This window comes from Petromyzon marinus, chromosome 20 (assembly GCF_048934315.1).
Source record: "Petromyzon marinus isolate PM22_M1 ecotype Great Lakes invasive population chromosome 20, UKy_Petmar_22M1.pri1.0, whole genome shotgun sequence".
Classification (NCBI taxonomy): Eukaryota; Metazoa; Chordata; class Hyperoartia; order Petromyzontiformes; family Petromyzontidae; genus Petromyzon; species Petromyzon marinus.
The window spans coordinates 11,575,211-11,598,058 of NC_133686.1; the positions used below are offsets into that span (position 1 = coordinate 11,575,211).

The 22,848-nt window shown below is 43.6% G+C and overlaps 1 protein-coding gene across 9 annotated transcripts in view; it reads right to left on the minus strand.

Moving 5' to 3' along the window:
• Nucleotides 1-22,848, minus strand: part of ADCY2 (adenylate cyclase 2) — a 315,360-nt gene that overhangs the window by 195,488 nt on the left and 97,024 nt on the right. For 8 of the 9 annotated variants that reach the window (XM_032957514.2, XM_032957515.2, XM_032957516.2 and 5 more), the window contains 3 exons: nucleotides 20,388-21,692; nucleotides 14,850-15,047; nucleotides 623-790 (listed from right to left, as the gene is read on the minus strand). In XM_032957514.2, the coding sequence (XP_032813405.1) occupies nucleotides 623-790; nucleotides 14,850-15,047; nucleotides 20,388-20,573 (552 nt within the window). In that variant the 5' untranslated portion in view covers nucleotides 20,574-21,692. The remainder of the gene's footprint in view (nucleotides 1-622; nucleotides 791-14,849; nucleotides 15,048-20,387; nucleotides 21,693-22,848) is intronic. The other variant, XM_032957519.2, reaches the window with a different exon arrangement.

Consider the following 22,848-nt stretch of genomic DNA (forward strand, 5'->3'; position numbering starts at 1 on the left):
AAACTCACGACTCAAAGTCACTCAGATGGGTTAGGTGTAAGACACAGACTGACCAATATCAACAAAGTAAGGACCAGCATTGAGCTGTCTTGATTTAAGCTGACACTTATAGTGTTCGCTGCACTGACAGTAGAAATATTGCGATGTGTTCTGGGATTGTTGCATGCCGCTGTGTCGGTGAAGATGTGCCTATGTTCCTAGAATGTATACGTGGCTAGCAGGATAAATGTAGTAAAATATAAACATAGTAATAAACTGAAGAACGTGTACATTGGTTGGTTTTGATATATATATGAGGACCGTGTAGACTGTGATGCAAGCATACTTAAAGCCAACCAGTTCAATATTCAGTAAGAAGTTGGGCACGTACCGAGTGAGGGCAGTTTACAACACAGGCATAGGACTGGCATTCAGAGGTTGGACAGCAAAGGGAAGACGTGAAGCCAGATGTTAGCGGTGCTCGGATTTTCCGTGTAAACCCTGGTGGCTGGGTGTCTGGGCATCATTCACTTCTGTGGGCGCGGTGGCCATCAACAACGACGGCCCTCGACGATGTCCCTGACCCCCTAGTGGCTCCACGAGCCGGTACAGAACGCGCAATCGGGGGGGGGGGGTCGTGTACCTGCAGAGCCAGGTGCGCCGAGGAGTAGTGATTGTCGCGCGTGGACAGGAAGCCACTGAGCACGGCAAGGTGCGACGCAGAGAGCACGGAGCTCGCCAGCACGGCCGCGTGCATCCCGAACGGCAGCATGGTGTATGTCACAAACACCACGAAGAGGAAGAAGGACACCTGCAAGCGGGCGCACACACACGGTGGCAAGGAGGCAGTGAGCAACAACATCGATTGGCAATAGCACGTACACATTAATATGTATATACAAACGTGTGTGCACCAAGGAAGACAAAATATAAAGATCCCCTGCGCAGCCTACAGAGGTTGTTGGGGCTAGTGCTGTTAGAGAGCCCCCTATGAAGGCCAACACAACATACAAGGGGGTTCCAGCACCACACCCGACCACCTCGTCTCCCCAGTGCCATTATTCACCCACCGCACCAGGTAATTATTTGAGTCTGAGTCGACCTAGAGGAGGCCCAGGACTGGTTGAGACAATCATCACTCGTGTCGGTGGTGGCCGTGAGCGGGAATCGAACTCGGGGTCGCAGGGTTGGTAGCGCAGCTTCCCACACACACACACACACCTCACCCTTACCCAGCCTCCCTCCCCAATGTCTCATCTCTCAGCCCGTGCTCACCTCTCTCTCCTGCCAACTTCACTCTCTTCTATTACTTTTCTCCTCTATCCTGAGTCGAACTACAGGGAGATCTTAGATCGGGTCAAGCATCACACACGTATGTTAGCTGTGGCCTGGAGCGCAGTGCGCTAACTGCTATGCCACCGCTTCCCACACGCAAGCATGCACACGTGCACACAAAGACAGAGATTCGCCCATGTATCCTCGAGATTATAGGGGCAAGTGCTGCTTGTGAGCACCAGTTTAGGACAGCATGGCATACAGGAAGTGGTGCAATTAGCACCACATCTGATATTCACGCCATGCACATGTTAATTATGTTGGGCTAAGGTTTACGGCTGAGTTGATCGAGGGGAAACCCCAGTAAAAATCCATATTCCTACTCCTGCTGTTGGTGTTTACAGTCAGGAATCGAGCTAGGTAATTTGGACCGCCGTGCAATAGAACTACACTTTCAACTCAACCAATTTTTTTTAATTTTACCAGGTAAGGCCCACTGAGCTACATAACTCTTCTTCAGAAGCGACTTGGCCACAAATGACAGCTCAACGAAGTGGCTTATCAGCCAAATACTCTAAACGCATGTTTCTAAATGTGGAGGGAAAACCAGAGGTCACGGAGAAAAATCAGTGCGATCACGGGATGAACATGAAAACTCCAGATATACAGGCGTCAGGGTTGAACCCATGACCTCCTGTATACCAGACAAGGGAGTTAACATTTCGCCACCACGGCACCCCAATGGTCCACCAACTACTGAGCAACTGCTCCCTCACTCGCGGATACAAGCACGCACACACGTGCAGAGCAACAATTCAATTAGGGCGAGTACAGCGTCTAAGGAAACACAAAGTCTAATGTGTTTTGGACACGGCTTCTTGCCTCAAAAGGCTCAAAGTGTTCGTGGCAGCGCACTGTGCTTACACCACTGAAATTCCGCCTTCACATCCCGGCAGCTACAAATAAATTATAAAGCAAGTGCACAGAAATCACAACAACAAAAACATTTATATATTCGTTTTCACCTAATCCAACGTGGTTCCAACTCTGAGAGCGAAACTGCATAAATATTGGGCGACTCGCATGCAGCAAACAACTGTATATACATGATGAAGGTACCCGATCTCGTGTTGGACAGGAGATGCTTCGCAGAAATGACTCCTACGCGATTTGTGATCACGTGACGACGCGATCAGGGTCCATGCCGAAGCCATTACACCTCACCGTCTTTTCCTTCCCTTTCGCACTTCCTTAGACTCGTAGTCGACACCGAACCTCCAAGGTCAACTCTCCAGAGTCTCACCACCACCATCACCATCTCTGTCTTCAGGTATTCCCACGATCTTATCTTATGCTTCATATTTATAGAGCGCCTTAGCTCAAGGCGCTTTACATAATACAAAAAAACGGTAACAAAAATAAGAGTTATTTAGATGGCAAGGGGGTGTGCAAGGGCCGAGGAATGAGTGACCGTAGCAGAGGGTACAAGGGGGTCACGAGAGGGCTATAGGGGAGGGAAATGGAAAGGAGTGGAGGAGCGAGTGGAGAGGAAGGGAATGGGCAATGGAGAAGAGGTGCGGCTTTGAGAAAGGAACGAAAGGAGGTTAATGTACAGGGGGAGTTGATTCCAGCGGAGGGGTGCACGGAGGCAGAAGGATCTAAAAACCGGACTGGGCACAGAAAGATGGAGGGACAGAGAGAGACGGAAAAGATAGTGAATGAAGAGGACGAGAGGGGACATAGATGGAGATGACAGAGGCAAGATGAGGTGGGGCAAGACCATGGAGAGAAATTTGAAAAGACAGCGGTGTAGTAAATGGGAAGCCAGTGAAGTTGAAGGAGGAGACGGCGAAGTGTGATAATTAAATGTGAGTTTGAAAATAACCAGTGCGGAAGCATTTCGAATTTGTTGGAGGGGAGTGAGAGCGTAGGCAGGGAGACCAAGCAGAACAGAGTTACGGTTGTCCAAACAGGCAAAGATCAGAGCATGAACTGGGAGTTTTGGTGGAAGAAAATGAGAGGGCGGCTTTTCCTGATGTTGAATGGATGCGAGCAGTAGCGGCGATGTGCGTGGAAAAACTGATGGAAGAGTCAAAGATGACATCAAGGTTGAGGGCAGGGGAAGCGGCAGTGAGGGAGAGAGGAGGGAAACAGATGGTGGGAATGGCGACACGCCGGAAAGGGCCGTGTCAGTAACCTGCCTCAATCATTAACATGTCCCTTACATTGCAACCCTCCTTTCCGATTACATCAATAACAATTTGTAGTCACATTGGGACTTCCAAGTTGATTACCCTTTCCTGCCATTTACTTTTTGTATCCCTTTCATGCACCTAATTTCACAAGACCGTACACAGGTTCAAGACATGATTTTGGCTTTGAGGAAAAGCAAGCGGGCATGGCCAGGACTATCCTCGCTAGAATGGGGATGGCAGTGAGGTGGAAACAAACAGCGGAGTGGCAGCCAAAAGAGTCAATGCGTTCGAGGGACGTCCGCTACGGAGATGGAGCAACGAAATCAGCCCGTTCAGAATTGTGCTTGGGTAGACTGTTACATCGCAGGATTGTGAGCGATGGATTGAGAGAATCCTTCATCCAGCAGTGGCTAATGATGATGATCATCATATTCAAAGGCCAAAATCTAATTTTCTCCTTGCGTTTTGAAGCCTACCTCTCTGATCCATATGGAAACATTAATCACCCCCTGCTTCAAACTTCACATCCACACAGCACAGTTGACATCTCCGCTTTCAGAAACCCATCACCTTACCATTCCTGCAGTGTGCTTGTTGTTTGCCCTTCATTCTTAAGTATAAATCCAAAATCATTATAAAAGGTTATTTTTACAATGATAAAAAATAAAACATGGGGGTTAACACATTGCAGCAAATGAGAGCCTTGATAAAGTAGCGTGTTGAGCCTACCACGGAACCTGGGGTTTCGAATTCCAGGGAACGCATGCAGAAAACAGTTTCTTCATGCTGGGAGATTGTTTCCAAAACAACCGGTCATGGTTGAACGGGTTAAACTCAATCAGTCGTGACTTACCCGTGCATCAATAAAAGAATAAAGTATCCCAAAAGCTTCAAAGATGCTTAATACTGTGAAAAGTGTTTTTTTTGTTTTCGTCTCACATTGCAAATAAATTGGTTTCATTGCAAATACATTGGTCATCCTGGTTTCACTAAGAGCACATCGCATTTATATTTGTTATATGTGTGGCCAGGTGGCCAGTGATTTTAATGCACAACTCGCAATGGCGAGGGTGTGAGTTCACATCCGAGGTCGTGAGTTCAAATCCTCGTGAGTAGAATGCACAACTAACGATGGCCTAGGGTGCGAGGTCAAATGCCGGGTTGTGAGTTCAAATCCTTGCGAGTAGAATGCACGACTCACAATGGCAAATGGCGCGAGTTCGATTAAGCCCGCCATCCTTTTGTCGACCCCCTTTCACTTCCCGTGATAAAATGGCCACCACTTTGTGAGAAGTCAACGGGAGTCCAGAATGCCCACCACTGGCCCAGAGATGCCAATGGAGATAATGAAAGGAGACACTTTGGCTTTACCACCTGCACTATTAAAACACTGAGACATCTATCATATGCCAGCTGTGATGTTGCTTGCCCAGTTGTCAGTGCTTTGGTTGAGACTGTTGTATGTGCCACTATATTTCACCTCAAATGGTCATGCACGGGGTTGGAACTCAAAACCTCAGCAGTGCTACCTCAAGAGCAAGGGTAGTCCTTGGTGCAGTAAAGCCTCTCTAACCATCGAGACTATGCAATTGTGTCCCAGCTATGCTGTGGGCAGCATACCAGCTGGAGGAACTAAAAGCCAGCAAAATTATAAAATGAATTTTATTCTGACTTCCTGGAATTTGCTTGAAGATGCTTCACGCAGTTTAAAGTGAAACGTTTAATCGAATGGCTAAAATTATAATAAATGGAGCGTTGCCAAACGCGTGGTACCATGGAGCAACGTCATTAGTTTGGATATATTGGTTGGTGGTGGGTCTTACGAGAATAATGTGGCCAGATAATTTTGAGGCCTGACCCAAATCAAATATGATAAATAACGTTGAGTGTGAAACCCTACTACCTGTCTCGGTTACCCAAATGTAACGTGGCATATTTTTTTAATGCGGTCACTGGGTGCCACGGTGGCATGTTAACTACCTCATCTGGTATACAGGATGTCGTGGGTTCGATCCCAATCCTGGTGACTGTGTATTTCGAGTTTGCATTTTCTCCCTGTAGGCGTTCGGATTTTTCTCCGGGTCCTCCGGTTTTTCCCTCCACATTTATAAACATGCGTTAGAGTATTTGGCTTAAGTACATTTCCCCATGATCAGACACTTCGTTGGGCTATCATTTGTGGCCAAGTTACTTTTGAAAAAGAGCTGTATAGCTCAGTAGGTCTTACCTGGTAAAATAAAACAAAATTGTTTAAAGTTTTATAGATGTAGGCGATGAGGTGGGGAACATCAACTCTCTGTACTTGATTCAACCACGTGGGGCTGTCTGAATTTAAGCTCGGCTTCTCCTGCGCACGCCATGGCTAAGCCCCCCTTTAAGTGTCTTGATTGCAACATTTATTTTGCAACAATCAAGGCATTGGAGGCAAAAAAAAAACCGGCGTATCTCTCGAGACAAATTCCACTTGCCATTTTCTCAGTGTGAATTGCAGGATATGAGAAAGGGGCAAAATAGGACGAGAGAAGGTGGCAGGAGTGACGAGTGGCGAGGGGGAGGGGTGTACCCATTTGTGTCAAGTGGGGGAAGTGAGGCAATTTGGATTAAGGAGGTTGGTGCTGAGGAGGCTGACAAGCGAGCAGGGAGCGGTGAGTGCATTTTTTTTCTTTTACCATGCACGATGGAACCGGAGTGTCCAAAGAGAAACCTCAAGCGTACGTCCAAAATCAACGCGCAGATATGTCAGAAAGATAATTACCATCCCGTAGCCGTGGAGACGGCCGCCTGACGCACGTTGTGATCCCTGCGTGATCCATTAACGCTCCGCGCTCAAAATGGCGGCTTACAGGTGCGCCCCCCCCCCCCCGCTATGGCAACCAGCAGTGCGGAATCTGACAGTCATTTGCTTTTAACAAAGGACCTCACTCTTGCGCGGCCCGATGGCAACACAGAGAGGAAATTGTAAAAAAAAAATCCCATAACGTTGAAGGAAAGAAAAAAATCTAATTAATGATGTCTACCATCTGGATAGTGAGATACTGTCATCCTGTCATCACTGCCCCTGTCATGCAGTATTAACCCGCCCCCCTCCTGCCAGACACCACATCAGATACTCTCGCTACCTTTTATGCTGCTTAGCAGCCTGAGAGTAATTTATAATGTATGTCGCTGAAACACTGATATATGAACGCTTCATCTGCCCTATTAAAATTTACGAAATCCCCTTTTCTTCCTTTGTCTTTTATTCCACAACAAAGGCTGCTTGTGAAATAATGTATGTTTGCAATAGGTAAGCAAAAATACTTGAAACATTATTCATGGTTAAATAGTGCATAGCATTTTGAAGTGGTAATTTTCCCAAATTGCTAAACAAATTTCACGCAAAACTATTTCAGCGTGATATTCTTGGTTATTTCGGTAAAGTCACCATCAAGAAAATTTGATTGCTGTGGTTTTCACACCTGATGATGATTGCTTGTGTTGCAGTCGAAACGTCGTGAGAATTTTATTGTTTTCTATTTTTATTATTTTATTGTTTCCCTTCTACGTGACTTTACCGAAAGAACCAAGAATATGCATCCCTGCAGTCACGAAAGCTTTAAATCTAATTTATTTCAGCGTGACTAAACATTATACCCACACATATGTAGGCTAGCGATGAATTATACGTTTTCTTTGGTTCTTTCGGTAAAGTCACGTAGAATGAGAATAAAATAATAAATTGATAAAATAAAATAACACAATAATATTCTCACGACGTTTCGACCACAACACAAGCGGCCTTCATCAGGTGAAGGGATGAGACTGTCACTCCAGCGCTGTCCTACCAGGCAGTCTCGTCCCTTCACCTGATGAAGGCCGCTTGTGTTGTGGTCGAAACGTCGTGAGAATATTATTGTGTTATTTTATTTGATCAATTTATTATTTTATTCTCATTCTACGTGACTTTACCGAAAGAACCAAAGAAGATGAATCATTGCAGTCACGAAAGCTTTAAATCGGAATTATACGTTGGTCAAAAACCGATCTTTAGAAATACAGATACATTTGTCTCCAATCACACGACAATCATAGATAACGATCATAGATAACGATGTATCATAATGGAAAAATTTTCATGTCAACCAACCATTTGAGAAAGCAAAATGTATGAAATAAAATTGCCATTGGCCGGAAATCTCAGAAAAGATAAATGCATTTCAACACCATTGTGCTTGGATTGCTGGATCATTAATAGGAATTTGATTCCGTGGAAATTGATTAATTCATCCACGCTTTAAAAAAGCAAGGCTTAATAAAAACACATGAAAATTATCAAAATTACTCATGAAGATGGAAGAGATTCACACATTGTTACTTTGTATGGCTCACATGGAGAGTGACCATTGGAGATTCACTTGCAAGTGACGGGCCAATTAATTGCTTTGTCTGAGAGTTGGTGAATTGCATATACACCCGCTGATTTATTCATCCACCCACTCAACCACTCACCCACGTACTCACACACCCATCCACGCATCCACTTGTTGACCCACCCACTCACTAACCGACTTATTCACCCACCGACTCAGCCACTCACTCAACAACTCACCCACCACCCAACTCACTCATCCACCCACCAACTTGCTCACCCACTCAGTCACTCACTCAGCCACTCACCTACCCACTCAGCCACTCATCGCCTTCAAATTAATATTTGGGGTAGTATGATGTTATACGCTCTATAGTTTGGAGTTCACAGCCGCAGTCTCACACAACATAGAGAGTCTCTGATTCTCCACTTGTGCATGAGATTATGCAAGTATAGGACCATGTGCGATAGTAATGGTATGGGGAGGCATTCATCCATCCAGCAGTGGATTGATCATGGCTGATGATGCTCACGACTATGACTCCTTGATCAAGCTTTCAAAGCAAAAATTGTTATGGATCATCCAGGACTATCATAAGGAATGTATATGATGCTGGTAGCCATTGATAAAAAAAGCAATATTCAACCACATTCTGCTAATTTTCCAGATTAGTGCAATGCTAATTTTCCCATTACTACCCAATCCATTGTAGCACTGCCAGCGCTAAACACAGGCTAGTTCCGGGTCAGGTGCTACAGAGTTAAACAGATGTGTGAGTGCACACGAGTGACAAAGAGGTCAGGTGGGAGAGTAATCACGCTTGGCATAGCGGCACTACAAAAAGGACACCGCGCGGAATGCAAAATGTGATGGCGGAAAGGTACGAGGGAAAAAAAAATCGATCGGAGCATCTCCACTCGGTCGGAGATCCATTATCCCCCCTCCCCCACAGCCCTCTCCTCGGCCGCCACCATCATGCGAAGACGCGTAAACGGTGGCAGGTGATGTGTTTTACTCAGAGGGAAAAAAAAACACGTGCGAATGGGAGACTCAGAGAAGAGGTCTTTTTATTTGATTTTTTTCCAAATCTGAGACGTGCCTGCTTCTTTAAAGGGTCCGAGAGTAATCTTGTTACCGGTCATAAAGGCTGCAGATATCCACTTAGCATCTAGGTTACCATTTTTAGACATCAAATAGGGTTGAGGTGGAATTACTGGAGGCTGAATGCATTTGTCGTAGAGAATGGCTCAATGGCAATCTTTATTTCAAATTAGTTTGGCCGTGCGGAGGTGCTGTGGTTAATGTGCTCAATCCACAATTAAAATCCCAGTTGGTGGTCGAATCGGCTAATCGGTCTTCTGGGGTCAATAAAATGAGTACCACTTTGTGCTGAGTTGGTAGTGGATGTCTTACAGAAAGACTGGCCCCTTGCAATACTCATTTGGAATACTCCCCAATGATCCAGAGCCACGAACAGTGGACGTGAAAGAATGGGCAATTACCTCCATGCTCATTTGAGCGGGGAGACACTTTTGCTTGACCTTTTCGGGAGCGCTATCTAAAAACTGAAGTCAGCAGTAACACGTTAACTTGGACTAAATAAAAAAGGAACTGTGTTGGTAGCAGCGCACAAGCAAACACACCACGGACATCACTAACGCCCCTGCCTTGACAGGATAAATATATAATAGGCTAACGTTTCAGGCAATGGGTCTTCTTTTGAAGACTTAACCAATGAGGATTTGAATTGAACAACTTTACAAAAGAAAGCCGTATACGCTATCGGTGTGTAGGCCCTGGCCCGGTACCTTTTTCTTGTTAATTAAAAGTTAGTGTTCAATGATAAATGTGGTGAGCTTAAAAAAATATGATTATAAATTGCAATTCGTGACAATAATAACTTTGAAAATACACCGCAACTGTGTGTTATGTTTTCCACGAGTTTTGGCTTCATTGTGCTTTGGAAATGCACACTTTGAACAAGTGGTTTGGAAAACACAATTTCCTGCTGAAACTTTTTGAGGTCCCCTTGGCTTTGATGTGCGATCTCATTCCTATAACCATCTGGATTTTCCTATAGCTGGTCATAGCTGGTGATGGCATGCGGATGAGTTATCGTGAGGACAAAACACATCTGCGTTTTCCATGCTCTCAGCAACTCATAATGCCTCTCTTCAATACCTATTCAGTAATCATGTAAAACAAAATTCTCCATTCAATACAAACTTCTATTGCACGCATATATATTTTAAAATACTCTGAAAAATTATGTAGAAAGCCCTTTGACCCAAAGACCGATGTAATTTCCTTTCAGTGATTAAACTCATTACCAATACATACATTTTAAAAAATGTGATTCTTTAACATTTCCGCTGAAGCAATCAACAATAGTTTTTGAACATTGTAATTGTGCTTGTCACAATTTAATTGTTTTATGAAATGTTTAATTATACAGTCAAATATAAGACTTTCTGCAAAAAACTGTTACATTATATGTCCATTGGAAATTAAACATGGTTGTAGAAACTACATTACAATTTTACATTTAAATATTATTTAGACTTTTACGTTCAAAAGTTTTTACATATCTCTTTAGTGTATTTTAATATGTATGTACATTTCAATTCAATATCTTGTTTAGTTCATATTTATATACTTTGTGGTTTGAAATTTGTATTTCTACCACAAGAAGACCCTGCCATTTAAATGTGGAATTTCCACCACAATCTCTGGGCTGCTAATATAAATAATGTATTGCTCCATTGCTCATTTTAGTAGGGGTGTACTCTGACTTGATCCTCTGCAATAGAGATGTGTTGTCTCAATAGAGCTATCACTCAATTTAAATTATGTTATGGAAGGAACAAATATTGAACAAACCTTAAAATGGCCTCATGATTTGATTAATATGTTTCAATACATGGCATCTTCATTTGAAGTGTTATCAGGTTTGATTTAACATTAAGTAAGGATCCATAACATCCCGATTTTGTGTAAGTATGCATATGTCTGTCTAGGCACCGAGTTTAGCAATACATGGAAACCCTCTTAATATAAAACGTATCAACATGTTTCACAGCTGATAGGTGCAAATTCCCACTACTGATAAAATTGTGGGCACAATTATAAATAATTACGATTAAAACAAAATACATTTAAAGATTTGTTTTTAACTATAAGCGTTAATATAAAGCACGTTCTTATCGATGTTTACATTGACAAATTGAATCATTGTTAAATTACATGCACAGGAATGCATTATATTGAGTGTGATGTCACCTCAAATTTTCTGGTCGAAAAATGGAAATATTTTCAAGAACATTGTTTTACTTCATGTGAAACATTTGAAATCCGCTGTTTGTGTCTCAATCATAGCTGTGCACCTGTTAGTTAACCTAATAAATCAGTCATTGTGATTCCAAATAAGTCAAACCATTTCCAACTTTGTCTCGCCAAGAGGTGACCCGTTGCTGGTGAGACTGGCCACGAGGCTATTCTGTTTTTTTGTCACTATCATTACCAGTAATGCACTCTCAATTTCACTTGTGAGAGCATGCACACCAGTTGCTGCCAAGCGTGTGACAGGATCACATTCTGAACCATCGTTTTGGTTTCCTTGGGTGTTGGGTTTTTTTTTTACAGTAAAAACTTGATGACAATTTGAGCTCTGTTATGGTAGTGTCTTGCATGTCTACATCGTTTAATTTGCCGCGTAATTTTTTTTATGTATTGCTTACTTCATACTGTTTTGTTGTGTTTGTAAAATGTCTTGTGACGACATTTTATTACGAAGGGCATGATACTGAATGAAGGTGTATTGATCAAATAAGGTGCGGTCGTATTTAGACACTATAATTTCGAATAGTTTTTGGTGGCGATGTGAAGGAATAACTGAAATTCAACAGTTACTGCTTGTTTCTACATTCATGTCGGCACTATAGTGACACAGATTGTCGAGAATTTGTTTTACGATGGTTTACATCTCCATTGCATTACAATTGTGTTATGGGCATCGTGTCAGGAAAGGAATTAATTTCCATTCGGAATTTTCACATCATGTCAGATAATGGCCCCAAAAAGATAACTACTTTGATTTTATTTTCAATTATATTATTGGGCAATCAATGGAATTTCCTTTTATGAGCGTTCCAAGTATGAGAATAACCCTGACATTGTTTCCCAAAAGCTGAAATTGAAAAACCCAGATTCATGACATTTTTTTCTCAGACCATCTACTCACTAAACTCGAGATTATGGCTTCAATACAGGTATTTGTGTGTATGTTGAATTTCTTTTGCACCATATGTAGCCAACGGTGCTAATCGGAGGTGCCTCAAAGCCAGACAACCCAGACACAAACCCACGACCTCAGCAGCATCAGCTCATCACTCCTACATAGGCATCATCCCCCTGAGATACAAAGCCACCTCGAGACACAGTCAGACTCTATTTCAGAATGATCTTGCTGCTGGAGAAGCAAAAGGAAAAAAGAGTGGGTGTGTCACAACTGCACCAGTTTCCCCAGTAGCCACATCCATAAGGGTGTAGGCTTTACAAAAACATCAAAGGAAGCCAATGCCACGCCAATCTAAATGCCCCTTAGATTGCATTTCCAGGCGCCGTGTTTGCTCTAACCTACTGCATGTGGCGGGCCTCATTTCCAAAGGGACCGCAATACATGAGTATAAAACGCAGTACAGTAGTGCAAGCTAATTAACAACAAATAACTTCTTACTCGGTTTCCAGTCATTTTATCCCCAGCTGGATATAAACATATTTTAAGGTAGGAAGAAAACACACTCTTACATACAAAAGACAAAGACATTTCCCATGTAGACTTTAACATACTGTTTGGACAAGTGCAGTTAGAGAGCAACCTATCAAGGCCGGCACGGCACACAAGTTAATGTGTGTCCAGATGTAAGCTTGGCTGCCTTTGTATCCCCGGTACTGATGTTAGATACGGAATCAAGTACTTGTTGACGGAAAAGTCAAATACATTGTTCCACCGCTGTTGTGCAATCGAACACTGGAACAAAGAGTGCAGCATTCTAAGCACTGCAGTGCTACTCTCCACAAGGAAATTGAAGACAAAACTAACACGACAACCTCCATAGGCTGTGCACTTTAGCGAGCACCCACTAAGGTCAGAATGGCCCCGAAATGGTTATTATGGCCAGCACCACGCCAAGCCACCTTTGTCTCTGCAGTGCTCATGTTTACAAACTGTGCCAGGCACTCATTTAAAGCTGAGTCAACCTGGATATCACTTGTTACTTACTGATGGTTAGCCATGGCTGGGAATCGAACTCAGCTCACCGGGTTTGTCAAGCAATAACTCGCACACATGTACATACACACATACACACAATTTGTGAACAAAGCCAGGCAATTCCCATGAGGCATCTCTGAATATCAATGCTTATTCTCAAGGCACCAAGTGCGTCAGGACCTGTCATGCTCATCAAAACGCCCCTCTCTCTGTGCGTTTCATCATTGTCTCCCCCATCTATGCTGCCTTCAAATTTGTAAAAACGCTGCCTCTCTTATCACAGGTCTCGCTGTTTAATAATGTATGGGACAGCCTGGTAACTCTGGAGGATCGTTATGGCCGTGTCACAGGACTGAGCCCAGTACAGATGAAATCATGGGGGTTTGAGTCCAGATTTCAACCACCCTGCGTTGATGGTTTGAGCTCAGTCACCCATGAATGAATATGGGAAACAACATATGTACAATGATTCCAATCATTAATTACACCCATCTTTTATGGCAAAGAAGTTAGACAAAATCTGGAAGCGTGACATAACAAAGAACTCCTTGCAAAGTACAAAGGAACCTTGTCTGGTGTTGGTTAAGAAGTGACTCCAAAATGATTCATGTGACATAATCCTCCAGAGCATTTCTCTGCCATGCAAAGTGATGCTCTGGGAAATAATGGAGTTCCAGAAGGACATCTTATAATATGAACCCACGAGCACAATTCAGATATACTAGGCTCTATAATCCATATATATACGTATATAAAATATTAATAAGTGAACCACCACACAAATGAGTAACATTTAAATGTAATGACTCTTAATGAGCTAGGTGTGACTGCCCAGTGAAATCCATGATCTCTTGAGAAGCATTGTATGCCTTTATATAATAATGACAATAATTATTATTATATCCATTGCAATGTATTTACAAGGGCAATAGCAGGTTGGGGATGGTGTGGATGGTGCATTGTCCAGTCTCCTTAATAATTAAATTCACATCTGGGTCTGTTTCATGCCCTCCTACCAGCAAAGCTTTCCGGCAGGGGCCAGGTGTACCTAGCATGGTAAACAATGTGGTTACATCATTGCCACTTAGGGATGAATGGCATCTGCTATTATATTGTGCGGAGACAGTGATACACTGGTTCATTTACTGCACTAGGGTGTTGACATTCGATTTTTTACCCTCTTTTTGGCCTCAGTTTTAGATGAGTGTCTGGCACTGTTTGTAAGCACATTTATATTTCTAATTCGTATTTTCAATCGGACAGCTGCTCTTGACTTTCCCTGAGTTTTACTCATCTGATTGACCCTGGAGGAATAATGGGATGAGTTGATCCCTGACCATAATTTAAAAATTTCAACTTCCATCTGCTCCAACTGCCTCAAACTCTATTTAACCGTTTTTTCATTCCGATGGTATACGTGTATGTTATCAGTTTTTTTTAATACAATTACTTTATCGGTTACATTTTCAGGTCAGAAGACGTACGGAGGCTCCCAGAAGGCTATCACAGAGTGCGGTTGTGTTGCTACGGTTCTCTGCGGTAAGTGCAACGTCTTTAAAAAAAAAAAGCGGCGCTACTACGGCTCTCTAAATAAAATGTACGCTAATAACCGCTCGCGCATCCCGAGATTCGGTGGTTGAACGGGACATCCAACCCCGGAACTTGCAGACGTCTCGGAATGGGAAAGCGTTAACAACGGTAACAATGATGACGACTGCGGGTCAAGGTGGTGTGACCACAGTGGGTGGGGGGGGGGGGGTGGTGGGGAATCGCACCGACCTGGTCCCAGGCCGAGACGACGCCTCCGCAGAACATGAAGAGGTAGCCCATGGCCACGAGGGTGGCCCATATGGTCAGGGCGAAGACTCGGAGGAGGCGCGTGAATACCGCCTCCACGCATGCCAGCACAAAGATGGTCAGGAACACGCCCAGTGCCGTGGCCACCGTCACGATGAACGCCAGGTGATTCTTCACTTCCTGGGAGAAAAAAATATGTATAAAACAACTCGACAAACAAAACGTGGAACCGGAAATCGTGCGCATGCGTGGGTTGTGCAACGCTGTCCATCATTCGCATGCCATAATTTATTACCGGTAATTATTATTGCATTCACATATTTGCTAATAATTTTAGCACTGGTTTGTGTCAGGAGTTTTTTTGCAACGCTTTCATCAACGTGGCTGGTTTCCACTAAGTCAAGTCCCTAATGGCAAAGCAATTTTGTACTATTTTTTGGCACACTTTGGATCATCTCTATGAGCGTCCTTGTGACCCCTCGCATTATGAAGCAATGGGTAGCTAGATGGACAGACAGACAGAGCTTTCAACCTTATCTGAAAATGGAAAAAAATCAATATCTGCATTTGACTTTGATCCATTCTCTAGATGATGCTCTCCTCATCTGGATGGCAAAATTTCAACACATATGGCCTGGAGACAGGTGACTTTTCTCTAAAAGTACTGTAGGGTTTAATGATAGATGACAACTATTTCTATATAGAAAAGATCCCATTAAGACGAGATGTCTTATTTTTATGTTTGCATGCAGTTCATTATCAACAGATCATGTGTGTGCTGGTATATCAGGCACCCACACCACAGCATGTGCCAGGCTAGGTCATCTTTAGATAGGTGTAAGGGATGCTGTGAGTGCACTCAACAGGAATATTCGCCATTGAAATGGATATGGGGTTGTGCCCCATCGGTTAGCTGTCAAGTTGCAACAGCTGACACTTTCAACCGAGAGCTTCGACTCACGTGATTGGCTGCCCCGCTCACGTACCATTGTGTTGAGCCGTGAGTGGGATGAAGCTGATCGGTCAAATTATTTTAAGGGCTCAATGCCTGTGAAATTTCAAATGTAGACTAAGGGCCAGTTAAAGACACATTGGGGAATTATTTAGGGATTGATTGGCTAAGGGGATCGAATCGGTTGAGAAGGTTCGAGAAGGCAGAGGGATGGGTACTTAAGGAATAGGGTACGGGATCTCGGATCTCACTCAGGAATGTAATCGATATGCGTTGTGTTACTGGCTTCAGTGAAAAGCTCTTTGTTAATTATGCTGTTGAGGCCTCCTTTACACTTGTGCAAAAACATTACACATTTGGCCTTATGAGACCCCCACAATGATTGATTGCACAACATTTTGTATTTCACTTGATTTTTTTAACAATCCTGCTCTGTGGATAAAAAATAATTTCAAGACATCTCAGAAATAGTTATGTGATATCATTATGTTGCCAATTCTCTATCACGGGGTGATGCATTACTCTGAAGTGAATCTTCGGCTCATGAAGCTGATAGCGCATTTAGATTTTCAACTGGAATTTAAGTTTTTGTTTTTAAACAACATAGATTTGAGGAACTAGAGAATCAGGCAATGTCTCTTTCACATATAGCTGTCTCTACATAAAAAAAATCATTTTTACACAACCCAGCAGCTCTATGGCCTTCGGGAGTGCATACTTTCCGCAGAATTGATTCAGGAAAAGCACCAGTCTGGACTGGTTTTGACACGCGGCGTCTCATCGGCAGAGTCGGAGTTGCTTCCGAATCAATACTGACTAACTGCCAAGATGTAATTGGTGAGGACCCTCTCTTAAAGATGTTGGTCTTATTTTGACGAAAAAATGACGAAATACATAACACAAAGTAATTATGAGCATCGTTGTGGAGACTACAAGTAGCTAAAGCAGATAAGTTTAACATGTAGTAGGCTTTCGCGACCAACATTATCCATAATAGAGATGTTTGGGGTAGATCGCGTACATATAAATGTGTCGTTAACCCTACCACCACCCAACACAGCCAATTAGTAAGATTTGTCACGGGAACAAAACATGCCAATTAGTTACTAGTACAGCAGACCGGATGTGTGGGTATACTCTACAACATACTAGGGTGCTGTACCTGGAACTAATTGGCATGTTTTGTTTACGTGACAAACCTTACTAATTGGCTGTGTTGGGTGGTGGCAGGTTTAACGACGCATTTATATTTACGCGATCTCACTGAAAAACCTCGCTTATGGATAAAGCATACAATACGTCTCCTTCATATATCAGAGGAGAGAGAGATATGGAGATGCATTTGTCTGTTTATCTATGCTGTTACCTGTATATTCCACGAAAGTAATTATTATTTTGTGTTCAGCATTGATAAATGCCACTGTTCGTTCTGAAGAACAAGTGGGAAGGCAGATGCCTATTGTTCCCAAATGTAGGTCACAATCGCGCTGCTCCCCGCAAACACAAAAGACGTCAAAGTGTTGATGTTTATTTTTTAGTTGCTGTTAAAAGAGAGGACATTGCTTGAAGTTAATTTCACACCTGCTGTTCGTGTTGCTTTATTAGATGTTCCACCACCCAGCTGGCTAATGGCATAAGGTAAACGTTGAATTGGCATGATGTATGGATGTATAATGTAGTGCTGTCGTGCCTCACATCTCTCCACTTCGTGTCTCACAGCATATATATATCTGCTGAGGCCCACGGAATTAATTAAAAAGCTCTCTGTATTATTTACCAAAACCCTTTTTATTACTGTCATGGGAAAGTAAGGGGGAATGTATTATCAATTGAATAATACTGCAGAGAATACATTCCTGCCACCCCGCCTCACATTTATAGATCGGCAAAAAAACTACACGTTTTTAAACATCCAGCATAATTAGGCATTACCCTGTCTGTCGTTTACAGCACTCTTGTAAAAATAAAATACTCTTGCTTTTAGCAAATGTTAAACTATGAAACTATATATATATAATAAAAAAAATATTTTAACAGGTAATGCCCACGGAGCTGTACAACTCTATTTTAGAAGCGACTTGGCTAGCACAAATGATCGCTCAGCGAAGTGGCTTATCGTGTGAAAATTTAGAGCAGCCATATACTCTAAACGCATGTTTCTAAATGTGGAGGGAAAAACCGGAATTCCCGGAGAAAAATCCATGCGACCACGAGCAGAACATGCAAACTCCAAATATACAGGCGTCAGGGCCTGGATCGAACCCATGACCTCCTGCATACCAGGCGAGGGAGAATAACATCTTGCCACCGTGCCCTATCCACCAAATGTTACATTCGAACACCATCTTTTTATTCACGTAATATTTTTTTTTACTTTTATGCTTCAGTTATCTGATCTCAAGAAAACGCGGTAATGGGCTATGCAAAACGCACCTCCAATTAGCGCGGTTGGCTGGCATACGGTGCGAAAGAAGTTTAACATACATACATACACATACCTACAAACATGTGCAGTGACTGCTGTCACGTCATGCGTATCTCTTTTGCCCTGCTCTTGTAGCACAGATTAGTACAAACTGAAGACGAAAATTCACTTTTCAAAAATGGGATTAGTTGCATGATGGCATGCATCATGCAACTAGACGTACCAATCAGCATGTAGGCACCCATATCTCCCATCTGAAAGCTCTCAGACCGGTGAGTGTGCAGGTAGAGAAGATTGATTCTGCTCGTAAATTGCACGTAATCCACCGAGTGTGGGAAAGTCAAAACTAAGAGTTGCACAGAGGTGGCTTCATAAGGTCAAAATGGATGTACCACAGCTCTGTACCAATACGACTGAGAACCCGGGTTTAAATCTGGGCATTCACCTATGACTAAATCGCATCCTCAAGCCTAGAAAGTCGAAGGTATAAGTCCAACCACCAAGGAACGTACAATGTAAACCCTATCGTATTCAATTTGGCCGACAAGATCCAGCTACGGCCGCAAAAAAAGGTTGTGCTTGATTACACTGTAACAAATGTTTATTTTTTATTTCTTGTTCCTGGGTAGTAAGTGTTATTGCCTAAGTCCTTACGCCTCAAAAGTATAGAAAATGGCTATTATTCCCCACAAACTTTGCTTTTGTGACCAGGACATTGATATTTAAAAATCTACCAATTTAATTTTCAATGAGAAAACGTGATGTGCATTTGTGTCATTCTTTCACATAAAGTCCTGGTCACAAAAGCAAAGTTTGTGGGGGAATAATAGCCATTTTCTATACTTTTGAGGCATAAGCACTTAGACAATAGCACTTTCCAGCCAGGAACAGAAATCGTGCTACATAGTGTTATCTTGTGATGTCCACTTGTTGCAGTGCCACTTCTTTTTGCTAAGAGGTTTAGTGAAGAGACTGCAGATTTAGTTCTTTGACTTCAATTTACAGGCTCTATTTACCACCGCAAGACAAGACTATGCTTGCAAAAATGAGATCTAAATGGAAATGCATTTTTCTCAGGATACAACAGAGAGAGCAGGATTGGAATATAATTGGGGGGGGGGGAGGCGTAAACCAAATCACAAGTGTGTGGCGACCTGTGATTACAGATGGTTCCAGAAGCGTAACAGTCTTAGCCCAGTTGCCCAGAGCTGCACCAAAAAAAACCCCACCAATAAAGTAAAAGAGTGTGTTCAAGCTCCAAAGGGTACATTTACGCAACGATTAACTGTGCTCTGTATCATGTGACCGACATACGATGGACTGTCTCTTTGCAGATCACGACGTTTCATCTGTTGTTGGCTCCCAGAGTCCCTGTAGACTCCAAAAATGACTACTAAAATAATTTCGTTGGTGTCTCCTTCTGCGACCCTTCCCCGATATGACGTCATAGGCGTCTATGACGATCTTAGAATAGTTTTTTTTCCATTTAATTCTTTGACACGATAGGCACAATTGGGATATGTATAGTAATCAGTTACAAGAGAAAAATACATTATTCACCCTTCTTGGTTCTTTCGGTAAAGTAACGTAGAAGGTAAATAATAAAGTAATAAAATAAAACATAATAATATTTTATTTTATCACGTTTTATTTTTATTATTTCGCTTCTACGTGACTTTACCGAAAGAACCAAGAAGATGAATCCCTGCAATCACGAAAGCTTTTAATAGAAGATTATTCACTCTGTCTGAATGCTGATAGTACAATTGCTGAAAAGAACAACACTAAGATTTGACATGAAAAATAACACTAATATCATCAACTTCCAATTAGTTTAACTATGCAGCACTTCTCTATGGATATACCATCTTGCATTCTGAAAACAAATTCACGATTAAAAAAATATGGCTCACAAATGCTCGTGTGCGTGCACATTTTCCCGACATAGAATCATACCTCCAGTACTCGCAGACAACACACACACACACACACTTTCTCGATGCCGTGAGTATATTGGCGGTCATTGCCGGTGGATTGTGTTAACTTTGGGAGAGCTGCTTATTGGGGTGCCTGTGAAGCTGTGGCAGCGGTGGTGGTTGCGAGCGAGCGAGCGAGCGGCCGGGTGGTGGGATTCCTCTCTCACCCGTCCGGTGGCGAAAAAGACGGCCAGCAGAGCCACGCACGTCCCCGAGATGATGAGCAGGAAGAAGACGAGCAACGGGAACTGCTGGCTCATGCAGTAGTACGACTCGTAGAGCTGGTTGCAAGCACGCTCCCTGGCCATCTTCGAGCCCTCATCAAGGAAATACCGTCTCCTCCGCCGCAGCATAGTCCCCTTCTGTAGTTCGAGGATCTCACCACTTGTTTTGTACGAACACACGCCGCCTTTTCTTCTTCCCACCCCTTCGTCGCTCTCCCGGCTCCCCCTATGAGACTCCTCTCCACGTCCCCTCGTACTACGATCCCACCGTCAACCCCGTCCTGGTCCTCGTTCCCCCATGCAGCCGCCACAGTGGCCGGATTCGCTGCTCTCCTCGTTCTCTGTCAGCGACGTGCTGGCAAGGGTGGGTGGGGGGGTGGCTTTCTTGAGGACGCCTCTGTCCGTGGTTGTCCGGCGATTTATGTGTGTGGCGTTCGCGGACAAAGAGAAGTATTTAGCAGCCAATTCGTCTGGCTCGGTTTTATTAATTTATTTACTTGATGATTATTAAACTTTCAGTCAGGTTTGCAGTGGCACCACGCGGCGTGTTCAGCAAACTTTGAAACTGGAGAGGAGGCCTCCTAAAACGCTCTCCTCCTTCAGCTTCTTAGCAGTGGAAAACATACCGCCGGCTTTGAGTATCATACGCTACTATTAAAACCAGAGTTCCACTTTTTTGCGCGTTCCTCTATTGCTTGCACTGACTGCAAAAGAGTCGTGTTAATATACGTTGATTTTTTTAATACCAAGACGCGATCTCCATTTTAAGTAAAACGATTTGGCTCACCGTTATAAAACAAAACCCACGCCCGACTGCGGAAACTTTGAAAAGCTGTTCACGAAAAGGAGCACCCGCTCTGAGCTTTTATTCCGTGGCAGTGTTCAATGAAAAAAGTTTCGCCAGCTTTACATCAGATGTGCCACCCTCTGACCATTCTAGCTGTCAGCACGCATCGTTCCCCCCTAGGCTTTCATGAGACTCTTCTTAATTCCACCGTTGTGCAGCATCCTGTTTCTCCATTTGGGTCGCATGTTGAGTCTCTCATTAAACGACTCGATGGTAATTCCAAGTACTTTGTTTATGGAGGTGTATGTGCAATGAAGCCTTCTGCCCACCGACCTTCAGCGGCAATACCAATGGAAACGCTCGTTTTGCTCTCAGTTTGTACTTTCCGTTTTCTTTCTTTATCCCACGCTCCGGTTAAAGGACGCTATTTCCCACGCCTTCCGAGAGGTCCCTGCGTGCACCTGCGAAGGGAAACACGGAGGAAGAACGGTTGTGGATTTGGGACAGGAGGCGACAAGAGGAGGTCGATGGGGTCGGGGTGCACATTCGATACAAAGAGGTGGGAAGGAGGGAGGGTGGGTGGTGGTAGTGGTGGGGTTCGAGGTTGAGGGAAGGGAAGGGAAGCAAGATCACTGCAGAGAAACGGTCAACCAAGGGAGAAAAAAAAAACTGCACAAAGAAGCACAGACAATCAGCATGCAAAATCAAGGCATGCAGAACAGAAGCGGGGCTGCCATTTGTCACGCAGCGGGGTGTGGATAGTTGGTTGTGCGCCCAAGCTGGGTGCACATGAGCGTGCATCGGCTTCAGTGCATTAGTGAACACGTATGTCACGAACACGTGTGCGTGTGTGCGCGTGTGAACGTACGCGCGCACGCGTGCGTACGTGTGAGCGTGCTTGTGTGGGGAGTGGTGGCGCAGCAGTTAGCGCGCCGTGCTACGATCCCGGCAAGCTGAGTTCGATTCCCGCTCACGGACAACACTAGGTTGACTCAGCCTTAAATGAGTACGTGGGATAGTAAATATCTCTACTAGGGATACAAAGGCGACTGGGTGTGGTGTTGGCCACCCACCCCATTCCTTCATAGGCGCTTGCCAACAGCACTTGCTCAAAAAGTCTGTTAAGGCTATACGGGGGGGTCTTTGTCATGTGGACATGTGTCCCGGCATGGGGACAATAAGTACATCGGTTCAGTGCATTTCACTTTGATCTTTACTGCCTAGTTTGGATTCCTGGCCAAGCACAATGATAGTGGCATTGTTGGACCTGAATATGTCCTGGGAATCCTTTAGGTCAAGTTGAGAAGGCCTGCACAAGCGCAGTCAGTGATGTACAAAATCCATGTGCCCCGTGCATATGTGTACGCATTGCTGGATATACATACATGTACACACAAATAAGCACACATGCACTAAATACCAATCCCCCCGCCCCGCCTCCTTCCAGTACTGGCATGTAAAACTGGAGAGACAAAGGCGGTTATGTGTTTAACGTGACCACATTGTACCCTCAAGTGACACACTGGCCTTCGTAGATTGTCAGCACCGCACATTTGCCACCAGTTTAATTGGTAACAGGGAATGTTTATCGTTGGCATTTTCCCCTTTGCATATATT